This window comes from Podarcis erhardii, assembly GCF_964252035.2.
Source record: "Podarcis erhardii genome assembly, chromosome: 2".
NCBI classification, from domain to species: domain Eukaryota; kingdom Metazoa; phylum Chordata; class Lepidosauria; order Squamata; family Lacertidae; genus Podarcis; species Podarcis erhardii.
The window spans coordinates 28,879,543-28,906,664 of record NC_138498.1 but is presented as its reverse complement, the minus strand read 5'-3'; the positions used below and the strand labels follow the sequence as shown (position 1 = coordinate 28,906,664).

Below are 27,122 nucleotides of genomic sequence, written 5' to 3'. Positions count from 1 at the left end.
TGCAAGAAGATCAAACCTCTCCATTCCGAAGGAAATCAGCCCTGAGTGCTCACTGGAAGGACAGATCCTGAAGCTGAGACGCCAATACTTTGGCCACCTCATGAGAAGAGAAGACTCCCTGGAAAAGACCCTGATGTTGGGAAAGATGGAGGGCACAAGGAGAAGGGGACGACAGAGGACAAGATGGTTGGACAGTGTTCTCGAAGCTACCAGCATGAGTTTGACCAAACTGCGGGAGGCAGTGGAAGACAGGAGTGGCTGGCGTGCTCTGGTCCATGGGGTCACGAAGAGTCGGACACGACTAAACGACTAAACAACAACAACAAAATTTAGGATTAAGGTGCCATTTAGCTTCTAGCTTTCATATGTTTCTAACACTGGACTACACCGCAATGGCAGTAGCAGCTTCTAGGAGCTAGGTGCTTATGTGCAGTTTGGGGTTCAAATATGCAGTCTAAGAGACTTGGACCAAGGTGTGTAGACTAGCAAGGCTCACACAGCAGCCTGAATCTCTGCCCTACCCCTTCCTCAAACCACTGCAAGGAATTGCTCCTTGCTATTCCGCTGATGGTTGTTTCCCCCTTTGAAATCAAGGAATCATATGCGCTGTCTGGGAGGCAGACCGACACCCTTCCACTTAGTGAGTGCATTGCTTCCTTCCATTTGGAACGGGTTTTACTTGTTTTGTTCTCGCAATGTTTTATATGTTTTTATAATGCGACGTTCTATTGTTGTGATCCGCCCTGGGGACTAGGATGAGGGGCAGGTAATAAAATCTGACGCACAAATAAATGAATATAGATTCTGACAATTGCCTCCAGAGTAACAGAAGTAAAAGGGAATATTAAACTAATTATCTCTGCCCAAGCTAACCTTTAACCAAGGCCTCGTCCCTCCTTTTAGTACGGAGGGGAAGTTCTGATGCCTGTGAAGGAATTGTTTGCACGGGTGGCGCTGTGGGTTAAACCACAGAGCCTAGGACTTAGTCGGCAGTTCAAATCCCCGCGATGGGGTGAGCTCCCGTTGCTCGGTCCCTGCTCCTGCCAACCTAGCAGTTTGAAAGCACCTTAAAGTGCAAGTAGATAAATAGGTACCACTTCAGCGAGAAGGTAAATGGCGTTTCCGTGCGCTGCTCTGGTTCGCTAGAAGCAGCTTAGTCATGCTGGCCACATGACCTGAAAGCTGTACGCCGGCTCCCTCGGCCAATAAAGCGAGATGAGCGCCACAATCCCAGAGTCGGTTACGACTGGACCTAATGGTCAGGGGTCCCTTTACCTTTTTAACAGCTATCCTATGCATGTTTTCTCAGAAACAGCTCCCACTGCGTTCCGTGGTCTGCGGAAAGTGTGTACAGGATAGAATCTGGTTGCACAGGGCTGGGCAAAGGCCCAATAAGAGCCCTGAATGGGGGCTGATGGCACAATGATGTCAATCTTGTGTCTTTCTGGAACCGAAAGCGAGGGAGCACTGTGCAAGGGAAGAAAGTGCACTCGGGAGGCCGTAGACTCTCCTTCCTTGGAGGTTTTTAAGCAGAGGTTGGATGGCCACCTGTCATGGATGCTTCAACTGAGATTCCTGCATTGCAAGGGGTTAGATGATCCTTGTGGTCCCTTCCAACTCTACAGTTCTACGATTTGTGATTTGGCAGCAAGCCCAAAGAGATCCCACTGATGTGAGAACAGGGCTGATGTAGCGACAACAAATCCCAGGGTGCCTCTGAGCATATGCAGAGTGCCTCTGAGCACATGCGTTCACCCCCCCCCCCCCACGTTTCTTATGGCAATTAAGCCACCGGGGCCACCACCTCGTTGTGAAATGCAGCTTCGAAACAAACGCGCACACACGAAAGATTTAAGCTTCACCAGTCACGCGGGATTTGTTGTACCTGAGCGCCTGAATACAATGAAGAAAGAGGGAAGAGGCGTGGAGGAGAAAAGGGGGAGTGTCGGCCACAAAACCAGGTCTGGAATCGCAGCGCCAGAGAACCGACTGGAGGATGAGCCGGAGGAGGAGGAGGCGGCGGCGGGCGCGGCGGCACTTTCGCTCCGGCGCGTCTACTCGAGACACAAAGATTTCGGGGCCGGTGGGCGGGGAAGGTGATTGATTAGCCTGCAATCTGGTTGCACAGGGCTGGGCGAAGGCCCGATAAGAGCCTTGAATGGGGGCTGATGTCACCGTGATGTCAAGCTCGTAGCTTCCCGGAGCCGAAAGCGAGGGAGCGCCGAGCGAGAGAAGAAAGAGCCTCTCCGCGCCCAGCGCGGCTGCTCTGCCACGGCACGCCCCCTGCGCCGCCTGCCTGCCTGCCTGCCTGCCTCCCAGAGCCTCAACTTTCGGATCCGGATTGTGAAAGGCACCAGGTGGTAGTGGCCGGACCGTAACCACTTCGGAGTCCCGGGGGCCCGGCTTGGCGCCGCTTGGCTTTGTCCTCCGCGGTGGGGAGAGGCAGGTAAGGGCGCCCGAGCGCTTTTCTCTCGCTCTGGGGACGTGTGGGGTGCGGATCTTCTGTGGAAGTCGCCCACTGGAGAGCTGATCCATCTCCCTCACACTCCCCCGCACTAAAAGTTTGGCACCTCTCCTCCCCCCCCCCCCGCCTTGCTGACCCGGTTCACTCCAGAATATTTGTGTGCGTCAAAGGTGTTCCCCTCCCTTGGCTGAATGGAAGGGACAGAGCAGGTCTAACAACAACACCCCCTGCCTCCTGTTCTCAGTCTCCCCTTCTCTTGCCTGTGCGTTGGGGGAAACTCCTAGGTTAGCCCTTTAAACTATACGTTAGAAATAGCTTACGCAGCTGTAGTGTTTGAATTTGATACAGATGCTTCTCCCGAAGAATAATACTGTCGTGGTGTGCATTTGAGTTTTGCTTTTCAGATTTAGGCATTTCTTTTTTTAAATCGGTATTTGATACTGGGTGGGGGAGGTTTGAAGCTTCGAAAAATGGAGATGAGGAAAGCCTGTTTAAACAAGAGAGGAAATAGCCCCCCCCCCCAGGTTAGATTTCAGCAAGGAGACAAGTCAAAGGGTTTTGAGAATCTGGGCTGGCCTCTGTTTAACCGCTGGTGTGGTAGTTCTGTTGATACACAAAAACGCACAGGACAAAGGGTTTGCAAAATGCAATCTGTGCCTATGTACTAGGTTGTGTCTTAACCCTCCAGTAGGATCTAATAACTGGAATAGGGGAAACTAAACCATAGCGAGTTGTGAGTTAATAGTGGAGGGTGGGGTAGTAATGAAAACAGCCCCCAGAAGACCAGGAATCAAATCTCTGCTCATTCTCAAAGCTTGCTAGTGGGTTGGGGTTATTGGGAGGATAATGTGGAATAAGTTAACATGTGCCACCCCAAGTGCCCTGGAGGAAGGGCATGATGCCAATGTGACAGATAAATACATGTTGTTTGTCTCACATGTTGCCCTGGTAATGTGGGAATGGGAGTGGTGTTGGTTGGTGTGGAGAACCAGGTGAGCTCTGTTTTGGGAAGGGAAAGGAAATGAGTCCTGCGGTACTAAGGGAAGAGAACTAAGATGTAGATTTTGGGCAAGGGATAGTGAGTTGTAAAGCAGAACTCTTAGCTTCTTTCTGGTCCTGTTTAAGTGGATTTGGAGTTTTGGACTCCAGGCCAGGGGGTCACATAATTTTCCAAGCTCTGGAGTAGGTGAAAAGGCCTTGCCAAGCTCCCATCTCGGAACCAAGTTTAAAAAAAACCCCAAACACCAAAGTTATACTGCCCAATGGATGGCAGTGCAGAGTTGCAGGGGTTGCCAACCCTTGCGAGCTAGTGGGCACTTTTGCAAACCGAAGAAACAATTGTGAGTGTCTCACACATTATATTGGCTAGGATAGAATGCTTCTCCCAAGCCTAATTTCAGCAGCGGGGAGAGGCAGGGACCCTGAGGCTGCCACAGAAGGTCCGCAGATTCATGTGTGCCCACCAGGCCACATTGCCAACCCCCACTTTCAGGCAGGTGACAGGCCGTCCCATCGGGGAGAGTATAGCTCTGCGATTTGGAGCGGAATATGAACCTTTTCACTCCCACTGCCGCCCCACAGTTTTTTTGCTTGCTTTCTGATTTTGCCATATGACCTTCAGGAACTCCCCATTTTTTATTTTTTATTTTGCCTGCAATACGAAAAAGCCAATCCTGGGTACAAAGACTGGGGATGAGGCCCACTGGATTCAGCGGTGCTTACTCCCAACGGTCACCCTCTCCTGAGAAGTCTTTGGGGGATTTTGAACCCCGGTGAGAAGGGCGAGATCCAATAGGATCTGCTACACCAACTCCTGACTTTCCAAACCATTCCTCTCTCTTGCTCTCCAAAACAGATAGTCTCTCCTTGCTTCCTCCTCCCTTGTCTTTTCTCCTGCCCTCTGCCCACACCAGGCTCTTAGCTGGAACCAGCCTCTTGAGACAGACCCGGTAACAGCTTCCAGCTACCTTGATAAATGTGGCTTGCTTCCTGGAGAAAGGAGTGAATCATACGGGATGGGACAGGGGGGGACGGCAAGTTGCATGGATTGTTTTGTTTTGCTCTGACGAAGACGTGCCCACGATGGCACTGGGGGTTTTGCTCTTTGGAATGGGAAGCACAACACGTCCCTATGCTGTGTTACGCAAGATCCTTATTTAGTGCAGTGAAAGAGATCACCCACCCAAGCCTCTGTTGTGCAAGAAGGGACATGAGTGGAGAAGTTTAAAAGACCCTGAAGTGTTTAACAAAAGTGGTTGGCTTGCTCTGTGCTCCTGAGATGGTATGGAAACAAGCAGAAATGTCAGCACTGTTCTTCTTCTTAGGCGATCCCTTGTAGCTGAGTAAGATTCTTTCATAAACACTGTTTTAGCAGCGAGTCCATAAGTGACTGTGGAGGCCAATTCTGGATCCACACGTTCTTCCACAGTGTGGACATAGGTTTCCGGGCGGGAGTTGATCATGGTGTGGATTTGCCAAGTGTGCTTTCCTCTTAGCTCGTTTCTCCCTTTCATCCTGAGTTCGAGTGTCTTCAAAGCCCAGGACACCTTTGGGAAAGGCTGTTCTCCAATTGGAGCGCTCACAGGCCAGTGTTTCCCAGTTGTTGGTGTTTCTACTACATTTTTTAAGATTTGCCTTGAGAGAGTCTTTAAACCTCTTCTGTTGACTACCAGCATTACGCTTTCCATTTTTAAGTTTGGAATAGAGTAGTTGCTTTGGAAGATGATAATCAGGCATCCGCGGTTGTGTCAGCACTGTGGTTTCACATTGGCACGTGATTCCTCTCCCCTTGAGCAGTGCCTCTACACGGTTAGCATTATTATTATTATTAATGCAACATGTTATTTGTTGCTTGCTCCTGAGAAATGTTGATAGCGTGTGAAGCTGTGCTATTACTAAAAATTAGACCATTTGCCTATCTAGCTCAGTACAGTACCTCTGGTTACATTCAGTGGTACCTCAGGTTACATACACTTCAGGTTACAGACTCCGCTAACCCAGAAATAGTGCTTCAGGTTAAGAACTTTGCTTCAGGATGAGAACAGAAATTGTGCTCTGGTGGCGCGGCGGCAGCGGGAGGCCTCATTAGCTAAAGTGGTGCTTCAGATTAAGAACAGTTTCAGGTTAAGTACGGACCTCCGGAACGAATTAAGTACCTAACCCAAGGTACCACTCTACTTTGTTTTTTTTCTGTTTGGCACTGGCTCTTGAGCAAGGGGTGTTTCCTGTTCCTCCTTCCCAAGATCCTTTTAACTGGAGATCCCAGGACTGAACCTGGGACCTTCTGCGTGGTCACCCTTGGAGCCATCCCTAGGCAGCGATGACCCATTAGAGCAAACCAAATCGAATTTCAAGATGTTGCTGCCAAGATCAACAAGTGCCCAGTTTCAACGTGGTGTAAGCACCGTTTTCTTGCCAGTTTAGGATTTGAACTGTAGGGAAAGTGAGGATGAAAGTTAAGCCACTTCACTGATCATATAGGTGTTTTTTTTTGGGGGGGGGAGTTCTGGTGAGCCAGCAGCGATGTTAACAGAACTACCACCAACCCCACGTTGCTCTTCTCCATAATAACTCCCACTGGGGCATCTACACCAGGAGCTTGCATGGGTTAATGTTGATCAAATGCTGTTCATTAGCAGGGCAAAAATGTTCGCTCTAAAGACAGAGGTGGCGGTGACAGATAGGCCAAGTCCTCACTGAATGATGGTTTCTTCCATCCTGGCACTCAAGGCAATGCATGTAGGCCGCCTCCCATGCGCACCTCTTCCCAACACATGCATGCACTCAGACCATGCTTTGGGACACAGTCTCTCCTTCCTCTTAGCTGTGTAGCATGTGCCATAGATGTTCCATAGAGACCCAGGTGCTTAGGGAAGCAGTTTCAGCGAGGAAACCCTGAGGCAAGGAGTGGTGGTGAGAAACTCAGAACTATAATTGCCGCATTCGTTCAGCAAGATAACGAACAAAAAGCACCCCTCCTGCCTTTTGCGAGGTGCAGACTTGCAGAGCAGAATGCTGCCGTAATGCTTCGAGTACACAGAGCAGGCGGCTGGGATTTGACCGTGCCCAGCCGTCTGGACTGAGCGACTATTGGGCATGTCGTGGCTGCAGGGAAAAAAGGAGCACCAGGAATACCTGCACATGTTTATTAAAATTTCCAGGCTGTAAAAGCAAGCTGGTGGTATGTACCTCCATACTTCCATATGCAGACTGCAGCTTTCTACATCTGCTTAGAAGGACTTAGAAAAATGTATTTTTATTTGTTGCATTAATATTCCGACTCCCCCCCCCCCCACCGCCATGAGCTCGAGGCAGCATGCATAGTATTCCTGCCCCTTCCACTGCAGCCTCCCAAGAACCCCGAGAGGTAGGATAGGCTGAGAGAGAGTGGCTGACCCAAGGCCCACCCTGTGAGATTCGTAGCTGGGTGTGTGTGGATTTGAGCCTCCCCAGTCGATGGAGGGACGCGGGTGGCGCTGTGGGTTAAACCACAGAGCCTAGGACTTGCCGATCAGAAGGTCAGCGGTTCGAATCCCCGCAACGGGGTGAGCTCCCGTTGCTCGGTCCCTGCTCCTGCCAACCTAGCAGTTTGAAAGTACATCAAAGTGCAAGTAGATAAATAGGTACCGCTCCGGCGGGAAGGTGAACGGCGTTTCCGTGCGCTGCTCTGGTTCGCCAGAAGCAGCTTAGTCATGCTGGCCACATGACCCGGAAGCTGTACACCGGCTCCCTCTAAAGTGAGATGAGCGTCGCAACCCCAGAGTCAGTCACGACTGGACCTAATGGTCAGTGGTCCCTTTACCTTTACCTTTAGTCGTTGGAGGTAGCACTGTACGCAAGTGTTTCTCATGCTCCTCATCATTCATCTTGACTATCACGTGGATAGCCTGTAAGCCATAGGGGACTTTGTGGCTCTGCTGAAAGGAGTGATTAAAACCCCCCCACCTCTTGAGGTGTGAGATGCAATCAACCTGCCTATTTTCTGAAATGATTGGCAGAGTAGAATGAAAGCCTCACCACAAACCAGTGGCTTCCATAGTGAAGTGCAGCTATTGTTCAATCTACACAGTTATGTGCTAGGCAGGAAACAGTGGATCCCATAGCCACACAGCAAGCATCCGTAGTCTCCACAGTTCTGGAACGCAGTGTGTTTTTTTTCCTATGCAAACAATGAAATGGGCTATATAGAATGGTGCATTTGAAAATAACATATATGTGATACCTGATCTGTAATGGGGCAGGTTTGTTGTTTTCCTTTCAACCCCCCAAAAGTTTGCAAATTCTTTGCAAAGAAAGCGAATGCGTTCGCACAAATGCATTGCAAGTTTGGTGGCTTAATCATTAAGCAGTCTAACTGTGTGATTATTGAGATAGAAACCACATTAACTAAAACAAAGCCCTGTCCAGCTGCTAGGGCAGGGAAGAAATTTATTTGGAGTAGATGTACTGAAGTGAGAGGTGTGGACTGGCAAACGGAACCACCAGCAAACTTCTTGCTGCTCAAGCTAGTCTTGCACCTCCAGACAAGAGGGAATTCTTGAATTTCTCTCTGTCCACAGATAAGCCATCAGACAAAACTCTTTTAACACTAGTGGGGATGATAAATAATCTCTTAAGCAGGAAGTCTAATATTCCACACCATAAAAAGTATCCAAGTTTGGTGACTAGAAAATGCTGAATTATGCAATGCTGATTTATGTAAGCTGGGGAGGAAATCACATAAGTGCTCTGGCTTTCATAGAATTGCAGACTTGCAGAGCTGAGAAAATATAATGTGTGTCAAGCCCTCCCAGATCAATGGTCTCCTTTGAAACAAGAACATTCGTGCCCTAAACGTGTTCAGTTCAGATAAGAGTTGTTCTAACGGTTTCCATTTTACTAGGAACACTGCCAGAAAAAGATGGTTGCACCCCTTTTGCGGGCAGAAATTAATCAGGTTTGCCGTCCCTTGGCATGGAGATGTAATGATGGAAAGATGTGTGGCTGTTTCATGGTGTCTTCTAGATTTTGTGAACTACAACTCCCATTATCCCTGACCATTGGCCCTGCTGATTGGGGGATGATGAGATTTGGAGTCTACAACATGGAGGGCACAGCTCTAGCTATTTCTGAGCATCAGTTGAGCACGGGCATAACATGGACGATGTCCTGTTGCTCCATCATTGTTCCGGGTATTCCTGCCTCTTTCTGATTTTTGAGCTGTATCCATATGTTTTCTGAACCACCGATAGAACTTCAGTCTTAAAAAAATTAAATGGTCTTACTTTCTCAGGATTTCATCTAGACCTCCATGTTAATACATTACATGGAGCCAATTAAAGCTACATTGTTGATGATATATAGAATGCAAGTTGGTACATAGGGATAACGAGGATATACCGTTGGTTGTTTACCATTATGATTGTTTTATATACAGTGGTACCTTGGGTTACATACGCTTCAGGTTACAGACTCCACTAACCCAGAAATAGTACCTCGGGTTAAGAACTTTGCTTCAGGATGAGAACAGAAATTGTGTGGCGGCGGTGTGGCAGCAGTGGGAGGCCCCATTAGCTAAAGTGGTGCTTCAGGTTAAGAACAGTTTCAGGTTAAGAACGGACCTCTGGACCAAATTAAGTACCTAACCAGAGGTACCACTGTATTGCTGCCTACTACAAAAAGTCCCAAAGCGATTTGCAAGCAGAATAAAAACAAAAAAACAAAAAAACAACCAAGCCTATTAACAGCATAATCAGAATACAAGCAACTAGTTTCTGGAGCTGCCCAAATGCCCTGGAGAAGGGAAAAAAAACATCTTTGCTTGGTGCTGAAACTATGACAAGACAGGCCTTATTCTTACCTAAGCCAACGAAACAAGTCCTTGAACAGTCCCTGCTAAAAGCTGTCTGATGCATTTAGTTCATTTTAACCTTGCATCATTCGGTCTCAAACTTTATGATGGTTATAGTTCAGAAAAGAAACTGAAAGGATAAGGGACCTTCCTGCTTCTCAGCACTTTACCTTGAGACTGGAAAACGTGCTTTTGCATAGCCGAGAACGTGCAGCGTTCACGCTAATGTATGGACTGTTACGTTTTGGAGCTGAACTAGCCTCGTGCCTGTACTCCTAAAGGTAACCCAAACTGAATGGGCGCCAGCATTCTCAGCTAGTACAAGAAGCGGCTGTTTGAATAGGAAAGAGAAAGCTGGAGCAGCACTAGCTCTCACATGCTGTAGCATAAAGCCCCAATCCCCAGAAGCTGGGACTAGCCCATGATCCAAGCCCCACAACAAGCGGATTTGGAAGGCATGTGAGAGAGTTCTCTTCTTTCGGAAGTCATCTGGAATCCTCTAAGCCTGGGAACCAAGAAGTGTTGAGTGGCAGCCAAGGGGAGGCCAACAGTTTGCCGGCCGATTCTTTCTCAGAGGGAACATAGCTGGTCTGGGAATATGCTTTGCAGTGGGGCAGCTAATTATTTTGTTTTGTTTTGTTTCCCCTCCCTTTTATGCTGCAGTTACAGCTGTTTTTAAAAATGGCATCCTACGTGAGGATGTGTTCTTCCTCCCCTGCCCTAGTGACTTCTAAAAAAATAATAATGATCTAAAAGTCACCTCTGTTTCCTTGAACTCTAATCCTTCAAAAGCCAGCCACAAAAAAGGGGGGATTCAGGCGTTTTTCATTGGCCTGCCTGACCTAGCTTCTCTCTAGCCTCTCTCCTCTCCAGCCTTCAGCAATTTGCCAATCTGGAGGAGAGGGACAGGGAGCCGGATGACTCCCTTGCTTAGGCAAATCTTTATTTTATATTAATTTTGTGAGCACTTTGAGGTCTTTTTTGTTGTTGCTGCTGCAAAAGAAATCAAGGTAATAGAGTCCCTGGGGTCAGCAGAGGGTGGGTCCACTGTCCCTCAGACCTTGTGGGGGGCCGGACTATATTTTGGGAAAAAGAAGAAAGAACGAATTCCTATGCACCACAAATAACCCAGAGATGTGTTTTAAATAAAAGGACACATTCTACTCATGTAAAAATACCAGGCAGGCCCCACAAATAACCCAGAGATGCATTTTAAATAAAAGGACACATTCTACTCATGTGAAAACATGCTGATTTCCGGACTGTCTGCAAGTCGGATTGAGAAGGTGATTGGGCCGGATCTGGCCCCCCCCCCCGGGCCTTAGCTTGCCTACCCATGTAATAGACGTTGGGAACGGAATTGCTAATTTAACTGTTGGCCTGCTTCCAGGGAGGTTAGGGTGAGGCACATAGGGGGTGGGGCAGGATGTCTGACTTAAATCATCCCAACAAGATGCTAAAGGCAGCTGCCTCTAGGTAAAACCTGAGATGGCTGGTTGCTGGTGGTGTGGTGAGTAAGCGTATTTTTGCCTCTAACCTTGGAGTGAGGAAGAAGTCTCAAGAGGGTAGGGTTTAATGGATTGCTGCTGATCACTCTGGGAGTCTATGGTTTCTTCCTCTCAACACGTTTATTTTTCTCTTCTCGCCTTGGTCCATCATTTTAAATATGCTTCAGCGTTGCTCCGAGTCTATGTGATTGTGGGGTCACCTGCCCATATACCCTTTGGATGGGATAAGAACCTAATGGGCTATGTTATGCCAAGCCAGGGCAGTAGCCCATCTACGCCCCATACTTTACCCAGATTGGCAGTGGCTTTCCCCCTCTCTCAAGGACGAGCTATGTATTATGTGGTGTGCTCCTCACTCCCAGCGCTTGAAATTATCCAGGTGCCAGGCTCATTTTTCACATGGCTATCGGCCACTTGCGACCAGGTGAAGATGCCTGGGCAGCAGGATGATGCCTGACATCTCCACCATCTGGGGATTCTTGGATCTTGATGTTTTCACACACTCATGCTCCGTCCTGTAGGAATAGGCCAATATATATAGGGTCAGTCATTTAAAAGAGGCACCGTGGGACATGTGGACTCTGTATCCACGGGAGTCCTTATATGTGGCCTGTCCCTGGATCAAGTGACTTTTCTTCTTTAAGTTCTCAAAGTTCTTACCCTAGTTCAACGTTGTCATCTGAACTAACCAGGTGTTTAACAGAGAATCAATCACAGCCAGCCCATCACTTGAAAAATAAGACTTTGGAGTTGTCTCGTCCCAAAATAGACATTTCGTTTTGGCAACTGTAATCTTGGTTTAAGGAGCCATTTGGCACCTAGCTTATATATCTGAGTTTCTGACATGGCACACTTCCTATCCTAAACGAAAGCTATTAGCGCTTCAGGAGTGGGGAGGCTCGAACATTTCCCCCGCCAACAGGGCTATAACAGCAACTTGAGGGGAAATGATCAGATCTGGAAGAGAACATTGGCAGAGGGAAGGGTTAAAACACTTAACTGCCTGCCCCCCAATCCATGCTCCACTGCTCCCATTTGGAGCCCCCCCCCCAGCCTTAAAGTACCAATTAAAATGGCAGAAGATCTAATCTCGAATGTGTTGTTTGGCCCTGAGGCACAGGCCTGCCTCAGTGTGGAGGAAGTGAATGGAGTAAATTTATTCTCCCATACTAGAACTTGGGGCCATCTGAGGGAGCTGAACGTTTGGAGATTGAAGGCAGACATGGGGCAGATTTAATAGAACACACTTCTGCAAGATGTGCTAGTGGTCATCAAATTTGGTGGCTTTAATCGTTTTTCTGACAAGCAACTTAATATTAAAACCGATTAAAAACAATACAAGCAAAACAACAACAATTCAAATAAAAGACCAAGAAATCAAAGACCAAAACAAATAGGCAGGGATACAAGTCCTGTCCCTCTGAAAGAGGTCAAAATATACTTCAGATTAAAGGCAAAAAGTTTTTAGGCGAGGTGACGGGAAGACTTTCCTTGTATATGTATATAACCTGTTATATATAAACATTATTGTTGGGAATCACACTCAGGTCTTGCTTGCGGGATTCATATAGGTATCTGGTTGGCCAAAGGACTAGATCAGGCATACTCAAATGTGGCCCTCCAACTGTTTTGGGACTACAATTCCCCTCATCCCTGACCACTGCTCCTGCTAGCTAGGGATCATGGGAGTTGTAGTCCCAAAACAGCTGGAGGGCTGAGTTTGGGGATGCCTGGACTAGATGGAATTTTTGGTCTGATCCAGCAACGCTCTTCTTAAGTTCATTACATCTTTCCAGGTACATTATATGCTGTACCAACTGAATCATGGCCCTTGCCTTTTCAGTTTTTAAATGCTTCTGTCACCATCAGTGTCACCCTGCTCTCTGGACTAATTGTTAACGCAGTACCTCGGGTTACAGACGCTTCAGGTTACAGACTTTGCTAACCCGGAAGTAGTACCTTGGGTTAAGAACTTTGCTTCAGGATGAGAACAGAAATTGTGCAGTGGCAGCACGGTGGCAGTGAGAGGCCCCATTAGCTAAAGTGGTACCTCAGGTTAAGAACAGTCTCAGGTTAAGAATAGACCTCCAAAACGAATTAAGTTCTTAACCCGAGGTACCACTGTACAGTAGCTGGTCTCCTAAACCTCGACAAAGCCTAGCAGTGCTGGTACAGGGGGCTGGGCAGGGTATAGACCAGGGTTTCCCAAACTTGGGTTGCTAGCTGCTTATGGACTACAATTCCCATCATCCTTGGCCCACTGGTCCTACTTGCTAGGGGTGATGGGAGTTGTAGTCCAAAAACACCTGTTGGGAAACGCTGGTATAGACCATCACCAGTTCTGTTATATAACCAAGCACCACCATTGATACTACAAAATTGCCCAGTCCTGATAACAATACGCTTTCTTTCGGCTACGCTAACCTTGTCTTTTCTTTCCTGTTTTTCAGTTCTTTCCCAAAGTGCCAAGGAATATGTGCCATCGCTCCAAAACAATGGGTGTACCCAAGGCCCTGCTGCCATACCTTTGGCTCCTGGGACTTCCCACCAAAGTATGCTTGGCGGAAGTGACTCCATCGCCGCCGGCAGGCTGCGGCAAGGACTTGCAGTCCATCTATTACAACCTGTGCGACCTGTCGTCAGCCTGGGGCGTCGTGCTGGAGGCGGTAGCCGCCTTTGGTGTCGTGACCACCTTTGTCCTCACCGTCGTCCTTGTGGCCAGCGTTCCGTTTGTCCAGGACTATCGGAAGAAAAGCTTGATAGGGACGCAAGCCTTCCTGTTGTTTGGCACCTTTGGGCTCTTCTGCTTGACTTTTGCCTTCATTGTGAAGCAAGATTTTTCCACGTGCGCCTCGCGACGCTTCCTCTTTGGCGTCCTCTTCGCCGTGTGCTTCTCTTGCCTGGTGGCACATTCCCTCAGCCTCAATTTCCTCGCCCGGCGGAACCACGGGCCCCGGGGTTGGGTCACCTTTGGCATGGCCTTGCTCCTCGTCTTGGTGGAGGTCATTATCAACACCGAGTGGCTCATCATCACTGTGGTGAGGAGCAACGATTTGCCCAAGGACCCCTGCCGGGTGAAGAATGAAGACTTTGTCATGGCGCTGATCTACGTCATGTTCCTGCAAGTGCTTGCCTTCGTTGCCTCGTGGCCTGTCTTGTGTGGACGTTACAAGCACTGGCGGAAGCACGCTGTCTTTGTCCTGCTCACCACCTCCCTCTCTATGGCCATCTGGGTTGTGTGGATTGTGATGTACATTTATGGCAACCAGCAGGAAGGAGGCCAGGCCTGGGATGACCCCACGTTGGCCATTGCTCTCGTCTCCAATGCTTGCATCTTTATTTTCTTCTATGTCATCCCAGAGATCTCCCAAGTCATCCGGCCAGGACCGGAGCAAATCTACGAGGAAGATGTCTACCCCACCCGGGGAGTGGGATATGAAACCATCCTCAAGGAACAGAAATCCCAGAGCATGTTTGTGGAGAACAAGGCCTTCTCAATGGATGAACCTTCTTCAGGTAGGTCTCAGCATACAGGTTGTGGAGAAGCATTTGGCAGTGGGCGTGGGGTTGGTTTGCGGAAATTTCCATCATGCTGTTCTATAGGCATGAACACCACAAGGCTTGTTTTAAAATACAGTCGTACTTTGGTTTTCGAACAGCTTAGTTCCCGAACGTTTTAGCTCCCGCACGTTGCGAACCCAGAAGTGACTGTTCTGGTTTGTGAACTATTTTTGGAAGCCGAACGTCTGGCAGAATTTCCACAGCTTCTGATTGGCTGCAGGAGCTTCCTGCAGCCAATCAGAAGCTGCCATTTGGTTTTCCAACATTTGGAAGTCGAATGGACTTCTGGAACGGATTCTGTTCGACTTCCAAGGTATGACTGTATTGCTTTTAAAAAATGCTTAGGTTTGCCTTGTCTTTATCTTCTGAGTTTTTAGAGTACAATACAGTGCAAGTGGGCAGTGCCGCAAGCAGGTAATGGACATCTTTGGCATACCTGGAGAAGAGCAGGAGGAACCAGGGTCTGACTTGTGGTGCAGAGTCAGCCTTACCCTGTTGGTTTCCTGTCTCATTCTGTGTTGCAACATGTTTGCCTGGCTGAATAGACTTGGAAGAAAAACCAACAGCACCAAGGCATGCAAGGATTGCATGCATAAAGTGGTGCTCGCAAGAGCACTCATATGTTCAGTTTGACTTGTGGTAAAAAAACCCAACACATTGGCTAGCACTGGCATAGACAGACCTGACATGGCCTTATAGCTGATCTCCACCCTTGCTTCCCTCTCCTCTCCTCTGATTTAGTAATTCAATTTCCCGACTTTTCCTCTGTTCCAGTCACTTTCACTTTCATTTAACAATCCACACAGGATCAAGAGCGGCTAGTTCAAATCACAACTCAGATCTTGGTTACTTTGCAAAGTATTTAGCTTTGCTAAATTGTTTTGGATTTTGAGACTCGGAAACCCACCTTGCAGAGAAGATGTGCTGCTGAAAATTTATAAACTTTTATATGAGACTTTTTATTTATTTATTTATTTATTTAACAAAATTGGTATGCCTCTTGATTGTACATAAAACCTCTAAACTGTTTCACACTTAACTTCAAACTGAGAGCATCATAGGATTGGGCTATAAATATATTGTTTGGCTTAGAACATGACGGTGTGAAATTTATTTATTAAATTTCTATCCCGACTTTCCTTCAAAGGAGCCCAGGATGGCACTGGCGTTACTTTCATCCTGGGCCAAGTTCAGGTGATGATAATTTGAAATTTAGGAAGAATACCCTAAATCCCGCTCCTTCTGATTTTCCAAAGCTGGCAGTATGCATGATCTGACATCTGCAAATACAAGATTTGTGTCCCTTTCCCCAAAATTTTAGTTTCAGGAGTTTAGAAACTTAAATGAGAGGAATCACATCTTGTAAAATAAATTGCTGGATTCCTTTTTGCCCTAGTAGTTGCTCAAAAGGCCACAATTCCATCTGCGTGAGATGATGGACCCAGATGAGTATTTCTGTAAATAAATTGTTTTGATGATTGGATTACCTTGACTTCTCCCTCTCCACTTACTAGTGCGTGCCCTATTTTAAAGAATCTACTACTGTGGCACTGATTCTTTGCCAGCGGACTTAGAAAATGATTCATGAGCACATGATGCTGTTGCAGCTCATCACGGTTCCCCAAGTGAGCCATTTTGAGCTTTCTAAATGAAGTGGGGGGTATACGTGCCACATATAAATGAGAAGCTGCTTTGCCCGGGTGAGAAGGAGCCATTTCCTGCATTGCTCCCTGTGCTGAAAATGTCACTTAAATATATTCTCTGTTCTTGGCTGCCAACCTCCCACCTAAGACTCCACCTTAATCCCACAGAAAGTGTCTTCTTGAAACCTGTTGCCAGTTTAGCCTCCCCCAGTTTCAAGCAGAGGGAAAAACCTGTATGTGTCACCGAAAAGGACAACTTGGAACAAGCTGTTGTCATTCTCTCTCCAGGCTTTATAAGAAGCATCACCAAGAAAAGCCCCAACATGCAAAACTATCCTCATCTGCATGACTCACTTCGAAATGCCTCTGCTTCCTGCTGTTTTACACTTATTCACCATGTCTTTGAATTTCCTTAGATTATCTCTTCAGGGATCAATTTTGCTATGTATTCCTCCTTTGTTTAGAATTTCTGAATATTTCTGCATTGAAAAGAAAAGTAATCTGCTTTTTCTGTGTCTAGTTTTGGATTCCCTGTAGAACTTGGTTCTCCATATTTCAGACACTGAAGTAACTCCAAAATTGTTCCCCCCCCCACTTCATTTTTTTAAAAAATTAATCTTTCACTCTTTGTGGAAATATATATACTACACTGCTGAAGGAAGCCAAAGTTAAGACCTTTCATTTTGTTGCTCTTCTATAGAAGGAGACAGCAAAGCTAAGGGCGGTATGTAAATCTAAACAACAACAACACAACTAGGTTATGATAGGGATGACAACAACAATACAACTAGGTTATGATAGGGACAAAGAACCTGAATTGGCTGTAGAAGTCCCATGTATGTTTGATGGCAATAGTAACCAAGCTTGTTGCCATTTCACACACAGTCAAAAATCTCAACTGCTCCACAATTCTTTGTTGGTAAAACCAATAGGCTAAAATATACACACATATGACTACACGGCTGACAGGGTTTTATTACAGCACGCTTTGCCTCTTAAACCCTAGAGAGCACTCTCTTATTTAGGAAAGGTCTCCTGAGCACAGTGTGCTCATTAAAACCTACTCTGTCTATAGTTACCCACAAACAAGGCTTTGTTTTATGGCTGGCTTAAGTCACAGAATGCCCCAGCAGGCTTCTGATGGTTGTTGCACTTGGGAACATTGATTAGTTAGTGCTTCCTGCTTTGCTTCCAACTGCATGGAAGAATTATAGCAATCACTTCTTTGCAAAGAGGTGAAGGCTTTTGCAAACGCATAGTGGCATATGAAATGAAGCATTGTACATTACGGAGACGAAATCTAACAGTTTTGCTCTCTCAGGGCTAATTTGTACGTCTGACTCTCTCTCTCTGTGTGTGTGTGTGCATGTATATACATACATATATATATATATATATACATATTGTTGTCAACAAAAATCTGCTCCTTTCCCTTATGGGGTATCCAAGAGCCCATACAGAGTCCTAATGTAGGTTCTTGGATACTCCATAAGGGAAAAGGGCAGATTTTTGTTTACAACAATATACATATATAGTGATTTAGTCAAAATGAGTATAAATGTGATTGTTGCCCATGCAGTCATTTAGAGTGGCCACCCTTTTTAACTGGGATCTGCTCTTGTAACTGTGTAAATTAAATATGAGTTAATGCAGTGTTGAATTGAGGAAAAAATCTTATCTTTTTGATGCAACTTTGTGAATGCATCATTGGATAGTGTGTTAAAATTGGCATGCTTTATTTTGGTTTTTAGGCGTGGTTCTTCTGCTTGCAAGAAGTTTACCATCATGTATGCCTCTTGTACGCCATCTCTGACCCTGTATCATGGGTAGACAACATGGTGGCGTTCAGATGTTGTTGGCTGGGACTGATGGGATTTGGAGTCTAACAACATCTGGAGGTTACCATGTAGGGTATTCTATGTATTTGAGGGACGCGGGTGGTGCTGTGGTCTAAAGCACTGAGCCTGTTGGGCTAGCTGATCGGAAGGTTGGCGTTTCGAATCCCCGTGACGGGGTGAGCTTCCGTTGCTCGGTCCCAGCTCCTGCCAACCTAGCAGTTCGAAGGCACGCCAGAAAAAGTGCAAGTAGATAATTAGGTACCGCTCCAGCGGGAAGGTAAAAAATGGCATTTCCGTGTGCTGCTCTGGTTTTGGTGTTGCTCCAGAAGCAGTTTAGTCATGCTGGCCACATGACCTGGAAAAACTGTCTGCGGACAAATGCTGGCTCCCTTGGCCTGTAAAGCGAGATGAGCGTCGCAACCCCAGAGTTGTCTGCGACTGGACTTAACTGTCAGGAGTCCTTTACCTTTACCTTTATTATGTATGTATGTATTTATTTATTTTTAAACACAACCTGCTTTTCACCATCCAGGTCTCAAAAGCACCAAAGTTTAAAATGTAAATTAAATCTAAAAAAATCAAAAATCTCAGAAATTTAAAATCTATTTAAAAACAACATCAGAAAATTTAAAACGTCAGATAAGTATTCATGATGCAAAGGTCTCTCTAGGTGTCTGAAACACAGTATGGGCGGTGCCTCTCAAACTTCTAGTGAGAGGGAGTTCAATAGAGTTGTGCCCACAACACTGAACTTACGTTGACATGAGTCATGTTTCTGTCCTGTGTGTTGCGGGGGGGGGGGGGGACCACTATGATCTCAGTGTTCTTTGCTCAACACTAGATTGTGGAGTATGGGCTTTTCCATGCTTCCGTTCGTGCCGCAGTTTCTAAGCAGTTTCTAATCTGTTACTTCCAAGCACAGGTCTGAGCAAGATTTTTTTTTCTTTCCCCAGGGAAGCCTACTGTTTACCGCTGAATCGGAACAAACAGCAATCCATGGAAAACCTGATTGACATTTATTCTGATTCAGCAGCAAACAGTGGATTTTCCTGGGGAAAGTGGTGGGACCAAAACGAAAAGGAAAAAAGAAGATCTGCTAGCACCTGTGTCTGGAAGTCATGGACGTGCCTAGAAAAAGTGGCACAAACAGAAGCATGCATCATAGGATCATAGAGCTGTAGAGTTGGAAGGGACCTTGAGGATGATGATAATAATAATAATAATTTTATTTCTACCCCGCCCATCTGGCTGGGCTTCCCCAGCCGCTCTGGGCGGCTCCCAATATAATACTAAAAACACAATAAAACATCAAACATTAAAAACTTCCCTAAACAGGACTGCCTTCAGATGTCTTCTAAAAGTCAGATAGTTGTTTATTTCCTTGACATCTGGTGGGAGGGCGTTCCACAGGGCGGGCCCCATTACCGAGAAGGCCCTCTGCCTGGTTCCCTGTAACCTCATTTCTCACAGTGAGGGAACCGCCAGAAGGCCCTCGGATTAGCTAGTCCAACCCCCTGCAATGCAGGATGATGCAACTGTCCCATATGGGGATTGAATTTACAATCTTGACATTATCAGCACCATGCTCTAATCAACCGAGCTACCTGGGGCGAACCACTATTCTGCCTCTTACATGGGTTATTTGAGTAAAAAATATTCTGCTTCTGCTCAGCCTGCGCTGTCTGAAAACCATCTTTGTCACTGAAGATCTCCCAAGCCTGTGTGCCTTTTAATGTTATTTTCTTGTGATTTCTCTTTCTTTTCAGCCAAAAAACCTGTGTCTCCATACAGCGGATACAACGGGCAGCTGCTGACGAGTGTGTACCAGCCCACAGAGATGGCTCTCATGCACAAGGGGCCTGTAAGTGAGTGTGAAGCTCTGCTCGTGTTTCTTATCTTTCTCGACTGTAGCTTAGCTTCCAGAATGTTGGGCTTTTTTAAAAAAATAAAATCAAAAACACAACATCCTCTTGAGCAGTCCAGCAGGAGAAGTTGGCTCCTGACAGAGAGAGGTGAAACCTCTCATAAATGTCAAATCCAGATATTCTGTGTAGTTATCTCTAGATAAGGGGGCAGGATAAACAGCGTCACTCTGTGTGTTTGCATTCTTTGGATGTAAACTTAACACTCACAGGTCTTTGAGTGCAGCCTGATTCTGCAGGATAATGGGGTGAAACTGCTTCTCATCTGGGCCTTATTCAGATGGCAAGCCTAGGACCCTTTGACTCAACACCTAGTTTGGAAAAAAATGTTTTCAGAACATTTTATTTCATGGATAAGTGTTCAGTTATGCGAGTCCTCATTTGGAGTCTGAGAAGGTACAATCAGAATCAGATTTACCACCTCATTTGCTTACTGGGAGAAGTATGCTTGACAGGAACATGTTTTTTTTTAATAAAACCAAAGGAGTTTATTTGACCTGTATTGTCCTGCAGAGATTATATGTGTGGCAGGGAAAAGGATTGAGGCTAGGGAAGACAGTTCATCTGACTATTTTGTCATCTGACTTGGTCAAAGAAAACGTTCAGATTATTATATCTGAGCTTGCAGACACAGCCCTTGGTGCTACCCTTTGCGGGAGCTGGGAAAGGAACCAGGAAGTCTTCCAATAACTATAGTTTCCTGTTTCATCCAAACTGGGGGAAACAATGGTTAGCATGAAAAGCTTCAAACAAGCCAGACACAAAGCCATGGTTTAAAGTTGGTTTAAATATCCTGGCTTATTCCAGAGTTGTTAATCATTGTTTCCTGCTTCAGACAAAACTGGAAACCATAGTTAATTGGAAGGTCCCATGATTTGTTTGCCAGCTCACGCAAAGAGAGGAATGAAAAGGGGCTGCAGGGTATGGCCAAGAGAGGCTCATCCACACCTCAGCATATTAAAATGAGGCATGATTGTTTGAACACAATCAAAATATTCTCAGTGAACTTGGGATGTCAGAGATGATGAGAGAGGAGTTTGCACCTTCCCTAGCATCCATTTGTATCTCCACACAGAAGTTCACCTAACACTGCGGCAGAAGCTGGATTTGGGCAGTTACTCAATATCTTTGGTATCGCCGCAGCAGCTACTGTATTTCTACTGTTTTGCAAGTTTTAGTATATTGCAATTTAGGAATCCAAGGTGTGCATGAACTTGAAGTGTGCATGTAACCATGCTGCTCCAGGGACCCAAGTGAAAATGCTCTCTGACTGAGTCATGCCCTTGGAAAGTCAAAACAAAACAGTTTTTTCTTCTTCTGTTTTGATCTAAAAAAGCCTCAGATCTGTTGCATGTGCCAACAGTTTCTCACATGTGGAAATGATGTCAAAAATCAGGAAAAGTTTCATACAGCGTGGTGAAAAGTGATTTGAAAATGGAACAGTTCAAGCCTTCTTCATTGAAGGTCAAATCTGTATTCCTATAGATGACGCGTGCAGAATGTTGATTGGCTGTGTTTCTTTGACCATACTGCAGCTCCTGGTTGCCTTTCTGACCACACTTTCTGCTCACTTCTTACTCTTTTTGTTGTTGTTGTTGTTTTGCTTCCAGTCTGAGGGCCCCTATGATGTCATCCTCCCTCGCGCCACAGCCAACAGCCAAGTGATGGGCAGTGCCAATTCTACACTGCGTGCTGAGGATGCCTACATTTCACAGAATAAGCAGGCAGTGGCACAGAAAGATGGAAAGAGCGGGCAGGTGTGTAATTGGCTAATGCAGCTGTGACTGGAATTCTGTTCCAGTCCCAACTACAGATATATAGTGAATCCCTATCTTTCTGCCCCTCTGAACTGATTTATGCACTGCTTCTAGCCCGGCTTGCCTTGATACAATCTCTGCAATTCATAATACACCCATGTGACTGCAGCTGACCTGTACGTTGCTGTTAGTTCATACAGTGGTACCTCGGGTTAAGTACTTACCGTATTTTTCGCTCTATAAGACGCACCAGACCACAAGACACACCTAGTTTTTGGAGGAGGAGAACAAGAAAAAAAATACTCGAATCTCAGAAGCCAGAACAGCAAGAGGGATTGCTGCTCAGTGAAAGCAGCAATCCCTCTTGCTGTTCTGGCTTCTGTGATAGCTGCGCAGCCTGCATTCGCTCCATAAGACACACACACATCTCCCCTTACTTTTTAGGAGGGAAAAGATGAGTCTTATAGATATACGGTAAAAATACGGTAATTCGTTCTGGAGGTCCGTTCTTAACCTGAAACTGTTCTTAACCTGAAGCACCACTTTAGCTAATGGGGCCTCCAGCTGCCGCCGCACCACCAGAGCACGATTTCTGTTCTCATCCTGAAGTAAAGTTCTTGACCCGAGGTAATATTTCTGGGTTAGCGGAGTCTATTACCTGAAGCGTATGTAAGCCAAGGTACCACTGTATTATGTGCCTTGCAGAGTAATGCACGACTTGTGCAACTGCAGAACCTGGAGAAAATACAAGCCGTGATTTGGTCCTCACTTTGGATTTTGGAATATCCTGCAAATTTTATACAGCATAAAATACTAGTAAATATATGATGTGGAACTGAGCACCATAATTGGAGGGCCACCACTGAGAAAGTCATGGTTGGCATTTGCCAGCCAACCTACCGTAATTTTCGCTCCAAAACACGCATTTTTTTGCTCTTAGAAAGTAAGGGAAAATGTCTGTGCGTGTTACGGAGCAAATGCATTCGACCGGAGCCATGGCTGCCGTCAGTCAAGCAAAGCGGGAAGCCACTTGCAGGGCTTTGCATGGCTCTAGCTTTGCTTGCTTTACAGCCAGGAGGAGGGGGAGGAGCCGAGGAGGAGGGAGGGAAGGAGAGCCATGGCAGCAAAGCGGGCAGCAGCCGCTTACACGGGAGGAGGGACAGACGGGAGCCATAGCGAGCCGGAAAAAGCGCCGCGTAGCCAGCAACAGCTGCTCAGCTAGCAACGCTCTCTAAACGGAGCAATGAGGCTGCAGAGGGACTGCAGAGGGACGGCAGGGCACAGGAGGGCTCTGAGCCACGAGCGCAGTGAAAACCAGTAAAAAAGTTTTTTAAAAGGCTGCTGGGGACAGGAGGGCACGGGATGAGGGAGAGGGGGAAATTACGATTCTCCCAGCGTCTCAGCTGATCCGCTGAGCAGGACTTGGGTTGCAGGGGATTCGCCATTAGCTGCGTAAAGCAGCAAAGAGGGAGAGAAGGAGCAAAGCGGGAGAGGAAAGGAGCTGCTTACACTGCTGTAAGTGGTTGCTGTCCGGTTGGCTCCTTTAAAGCTACAGTGCTCTTTCCCTCCCCCCTCCCCGCTCAGCTCACCGAAAAGCTCCTTTTCCACACACCCCATGCGAGCTCCTTCTCCCCTTAAACCCCTCTCCTGCATCATTAGCAGCATCCTTTTCCACACACCCCATGCGTGTTCCTTCTCCGCTTAAACCCCTCGCCTGCATTGTTAGCCGCATCCTTCTCCACACACCCCACGCGTGCTCCTTGTCCCTTGAATGCTTTTCCTTCCCTCCCCACCTAAAACATGGTTACAAAGCACGGATCCACATGGATCCTCAGGATTTTTGCACTGGGTCACCCCAAGTTCACCATCAGATCACATAGCATATCCATGGCTACAGCCTGCACCAAAAAACACACACGCACCCACTGTTTCATGGGGCTGCAATGGCGCAAAAACGTGGTTACAAAGCATGGATCCACATGGATCCTCAGGATTTTTGCATTGGGCTACCCCAAACTCACCGTCAGATCACGCCTGTGGCCACAGCATGAACCACAAAAATCATACATCCACTGTTTCGTTTAGAATATTTTTTTCTTGTTTTCCTCCTCTAAAAACTACGTGCGTGTTATGGTCAGGTGCGTGTTATAGAGCGAAAAATACGGTAATTTTCTTTGTAGGTGGGCCTTTGAAGTGGATTTTAAAGGCAGGGACAGGTTGATAATGGATGCAGATGGTCCTTTAAGTAACCTGGTCCCAAATTATTCCAAGGCTTTAAAGGTCATTTGCAACACTTTAATTTGGTTCCAGAAACACACTGTAAATATACGCCAGTGGGTGGCTGCATTTTCTACCATTTGAAGTTTCTAAGCAGCTTTTTAGAAGCCTGGATGTCGCTAATAAATAGGTGGTAACCAAGGCAAGGTCCATTCTCTCCAAATAGGATTGCGGCTGGTGAACCAACTGAAGCTGTTAAAAAGCCCCCCTTGCCAACTCCCAACATCTGAACCACACTCCAGTAAGTGTGGAGTGTGAACTGCAAAGCTGATCCTTCAGAGGAGTGCAACCCAATCTAGGGTCAGTTCCAAACTTAGAAGGGCTCATTTCCTGCCCCCACCCCATCCCAGTTGGCTTTAGTTAGCTATACTTAAAAGACCATTCCTGCTGTAAGAAAACTAATGTATCAATCTCGTCTTTTGTTTCAGGCTTCATCTCCTTACAGCAAGAGCAGGTGGTAGAAGCCAAAGTCTTGATTTCAGAAGGTCCCGTCCCTCGAGGATGCCTTGCAAAACCTGCCTTTGCGAAGTTGCATCTAATGAGGCTAGGCCTCAGTTAGCCATTGAGATTTCATTCTGGCAGTGGAGACAATACAGTTTCTTCTTGTTACACATAACTCCAAGTGCTCTGCTTGACCTCTGCTTTAGAAAATCTGGGTTGCCGTACTGGGATACACCTGTGGTTTGCTTGTTTTTTAAAATTCTGGACAGCAGGACTTCTGTGTTCCTTGGAGCCTTCAATCAAGTTCTTCTTAGTGCCACCTCTGCAGTACAACTAGCCAGCATTTTGGGACCCTCTTTCCTTCTTCTTCTTCTTTTTTTAACACGCCACACCATTCATGGACCACGTTGACTTTGCTGTGAGTGTCTCACATTCTTCTGCAATGCTACCTGTTTTTGTGCTGTACAAATCCGCCTTTCCTAATACTGAGATGATCTTGTTTAGGCCACAACTTGGCCTCCTGGTGGATGATTGAGTTGACCCTACCTTTCACCCCATTGCCAAATCCCACAAGGGAGTGCTTCAGAACTGAGAAGGGTGCTGCTGTTTCGATTCCTCTTCAACGGAGGCCGTGTAGATGCTAGTCCTTCCGCGGAGAAAAACTTTGTCAAGTGTAGAAAGAACTGGGGTAACCGCTCTCTCGTAGCCCTCCTGCCTTTGGACCAACCCTGAAGTGCAACAGATATTATGCCTGTCCCAGAATCCTGATTGCTCCGGATCTGCTGCCTCTCCACCCCTCAGGGCAACACAAAATGAAGGCCGCATAAGGACTTTTTAATGTTTGGTGCTTAGCTCTGGGTGCCAAGGTGCATGAGGGGGGGTTGCAGTTCTGCCTTATTTTGCAGGCAGCATCTCAGATTGTGTTTTGGGGGTATTTGTGAGTTCTTGGTGCCACCCATTGAACATACAGGAGGTGCCAACTGATGGGGAAAGCTAAAGGAGACAGATGGGGTACTTCCTAGTTTCCACACAGAGAGAGAGTTGTGGGAGATTCATGACATCTGCTGTTCCCTGTCAGTAGATGCAACGTCAAAAGGGTCCCCCTCCCAGTTCTGCCCCCCAGCACAAGCTCATTTGGACCTCTGAGTGAGATTTGCAAAGTGGTCACCTCAGTTACATGACAGATACATAAGTTCATCCCCACAGAAAGAAGAGAAGGAGGGGAGATGTGAAGCCAGAGGGTCTAGCAGTTCAGGAGAATGGGGAGTTTTCCATGCCCAAAGTTGCTGTATTTCCACTGGAGTTTCAGAGGATAAAGCTTTGGAAGTCTTGGGCTGCAGAGCTCATCACAGAAAAGTAATTGCCTCTCTTTAGTTTTATTCATGCTTCACTCCTCATCTGCTGAGAATGGGCCGCACCTACTCTGAATCTGCTGCCTAAAATTCTCTTGGCTTTTATGCCATGCGCATTATAAAGTGATGCCCCCTTTTTCTCTTCCATTGCTAGGCAATCTGTCTCCGCTAATAACAACCCTATAATCCCCTTGCCTTCTCCCTGTATGTATATCTGGGCTTTGACCCATGAGAGCTTGTGCTGCAATAAAACAGTTACAGTACAAACCTCACCACATAAACAACAACAACAAAAACAACAACAACAACAACAAAAACCAAGTCCCTCTGAGCTTAGTGGGGCTTACTCCCAGGTAAGTGGTGCCATGATCTCAGCCTTAGTCTTTTAAGGTGCCACCACTCACATGCTGCCCGCGCACTGCTCTGTGCCAGTTGTGTTGGGCTATGGCCTGACCGTTTTCCTGGTACTCTTAGCATCCTGAGGCTCCACAACCTTTTATCTCCTCTTCCTTGTTCTCACTTTGGAGAGAGGAAAAGAGGTTCTGTTTTTCTCTCACATACAGGCAGGGAGGTGGACGCTGCTGTTGTGTGGGCCTGGTTGGGAGAAGGGCTTGAAGAAATGGACATGCAGAAAGTGCTAGCTACACACTCCCGGCAATGCCTTTGTACCTGACCTCTGCTTTCCGAGAGTGGGTCTACTCAGTGCCTTTTGTAGATGGGCCTCACTTTTATCTTAAGCACTCTCTACAATGGCAGGAGAGGGATCATATCCAGCTTTTAGAATCTGCCGCCCTACCACTTTGTGCTCAAGAATATGAATTTATGTTCACTGAAGCCAAGGCTAGTCATGAAGAGCCTCACACTGAGTCATGATTTCTGGCCAGCCTTACTGAGAATGATGTTCTGCGCCTTGCTGTTGTATGTATGTGTGTATTTGGGTGAGTTGTTCTCTATATAGATAATGCAGTGTGATTTTTTAAATCTGGCTGTGAGTGAATGGCAGGAAGAACTCAGGAGGAGGGCCGTGTGCGAATGTTTTGTTTTAATCCAAGTGTTATTTAAGTGGGGGTCTGGGGAAGAAGTGTGTCCTTTTTAGGACTGGCTTTTTTTAGCCCAGAGTTCTCTGACCAATTAAATCAGTTTTGTTTTTTTTCCTAATTTTTGTGGCCGACTTCTTGTTTTCTCATATATTCTTTCGTGAGTTTGGAGAGGAACGGGATGGGGAGGCCAAATAATATGGGCAGGCCTTTTGGAGAACCAGCAACAAACAGGGCTTCCTGACCTTGAGAGTCAGGTGATCAAGGGAAGCCAATCCCACTCAACTTCCTCAAGGTCTGCTATACTCCTTTAAGGGCTCATCTACACCTACATTTGTTCTGCATTTTCTAGGCACAGATCTGGGCTTTCCTTGCCATGCCCAAGTGGGGTGGCATTGTTTTTAGGCCCTGGCACCTTACTGAGAATGGAAAACCAGGAAACCAGTGCTTTATCGGATCAACCCATGGAAAACCCAGCTGCCGTTTGCTCCAA

At 46.6% G+C, this 27,122-nt stretch overlaps 1 protein-coding gene across 1 annotated transcript; it reads left to right on the top strand.

The window, feature by feature from the left end:
- The first annotated feature begins 2,001 nt into the window (after window positions 1-2,001).
- On the top strand, window positions 2,002-24,960 carry GPRC5C (G protein-coupled receptor class C group 5 member C). The gene is made up of 5 exons (XM_081849826.1): window positions 2,002-2,446; window positions 13,252-14,317; window positions 19,610-19,704; window positions 21,376-21,522; window positions 24,228-24,960. Exons 2-5 carry the CDS (start codon window positions 13,276-13,278, stop codon window positions 24,258-24,260), a joined length of 1,317 nt encoding a protein of 438 aa, XP_081705952.1. The 5' UTR covers window positions 2,002-2,446; window positions 13,252-13,275; the 3' UTR covers window positions 24,261-24,960.
- Window positions 24,961-27,122: the final 2,162 nt, after the last annotated feature.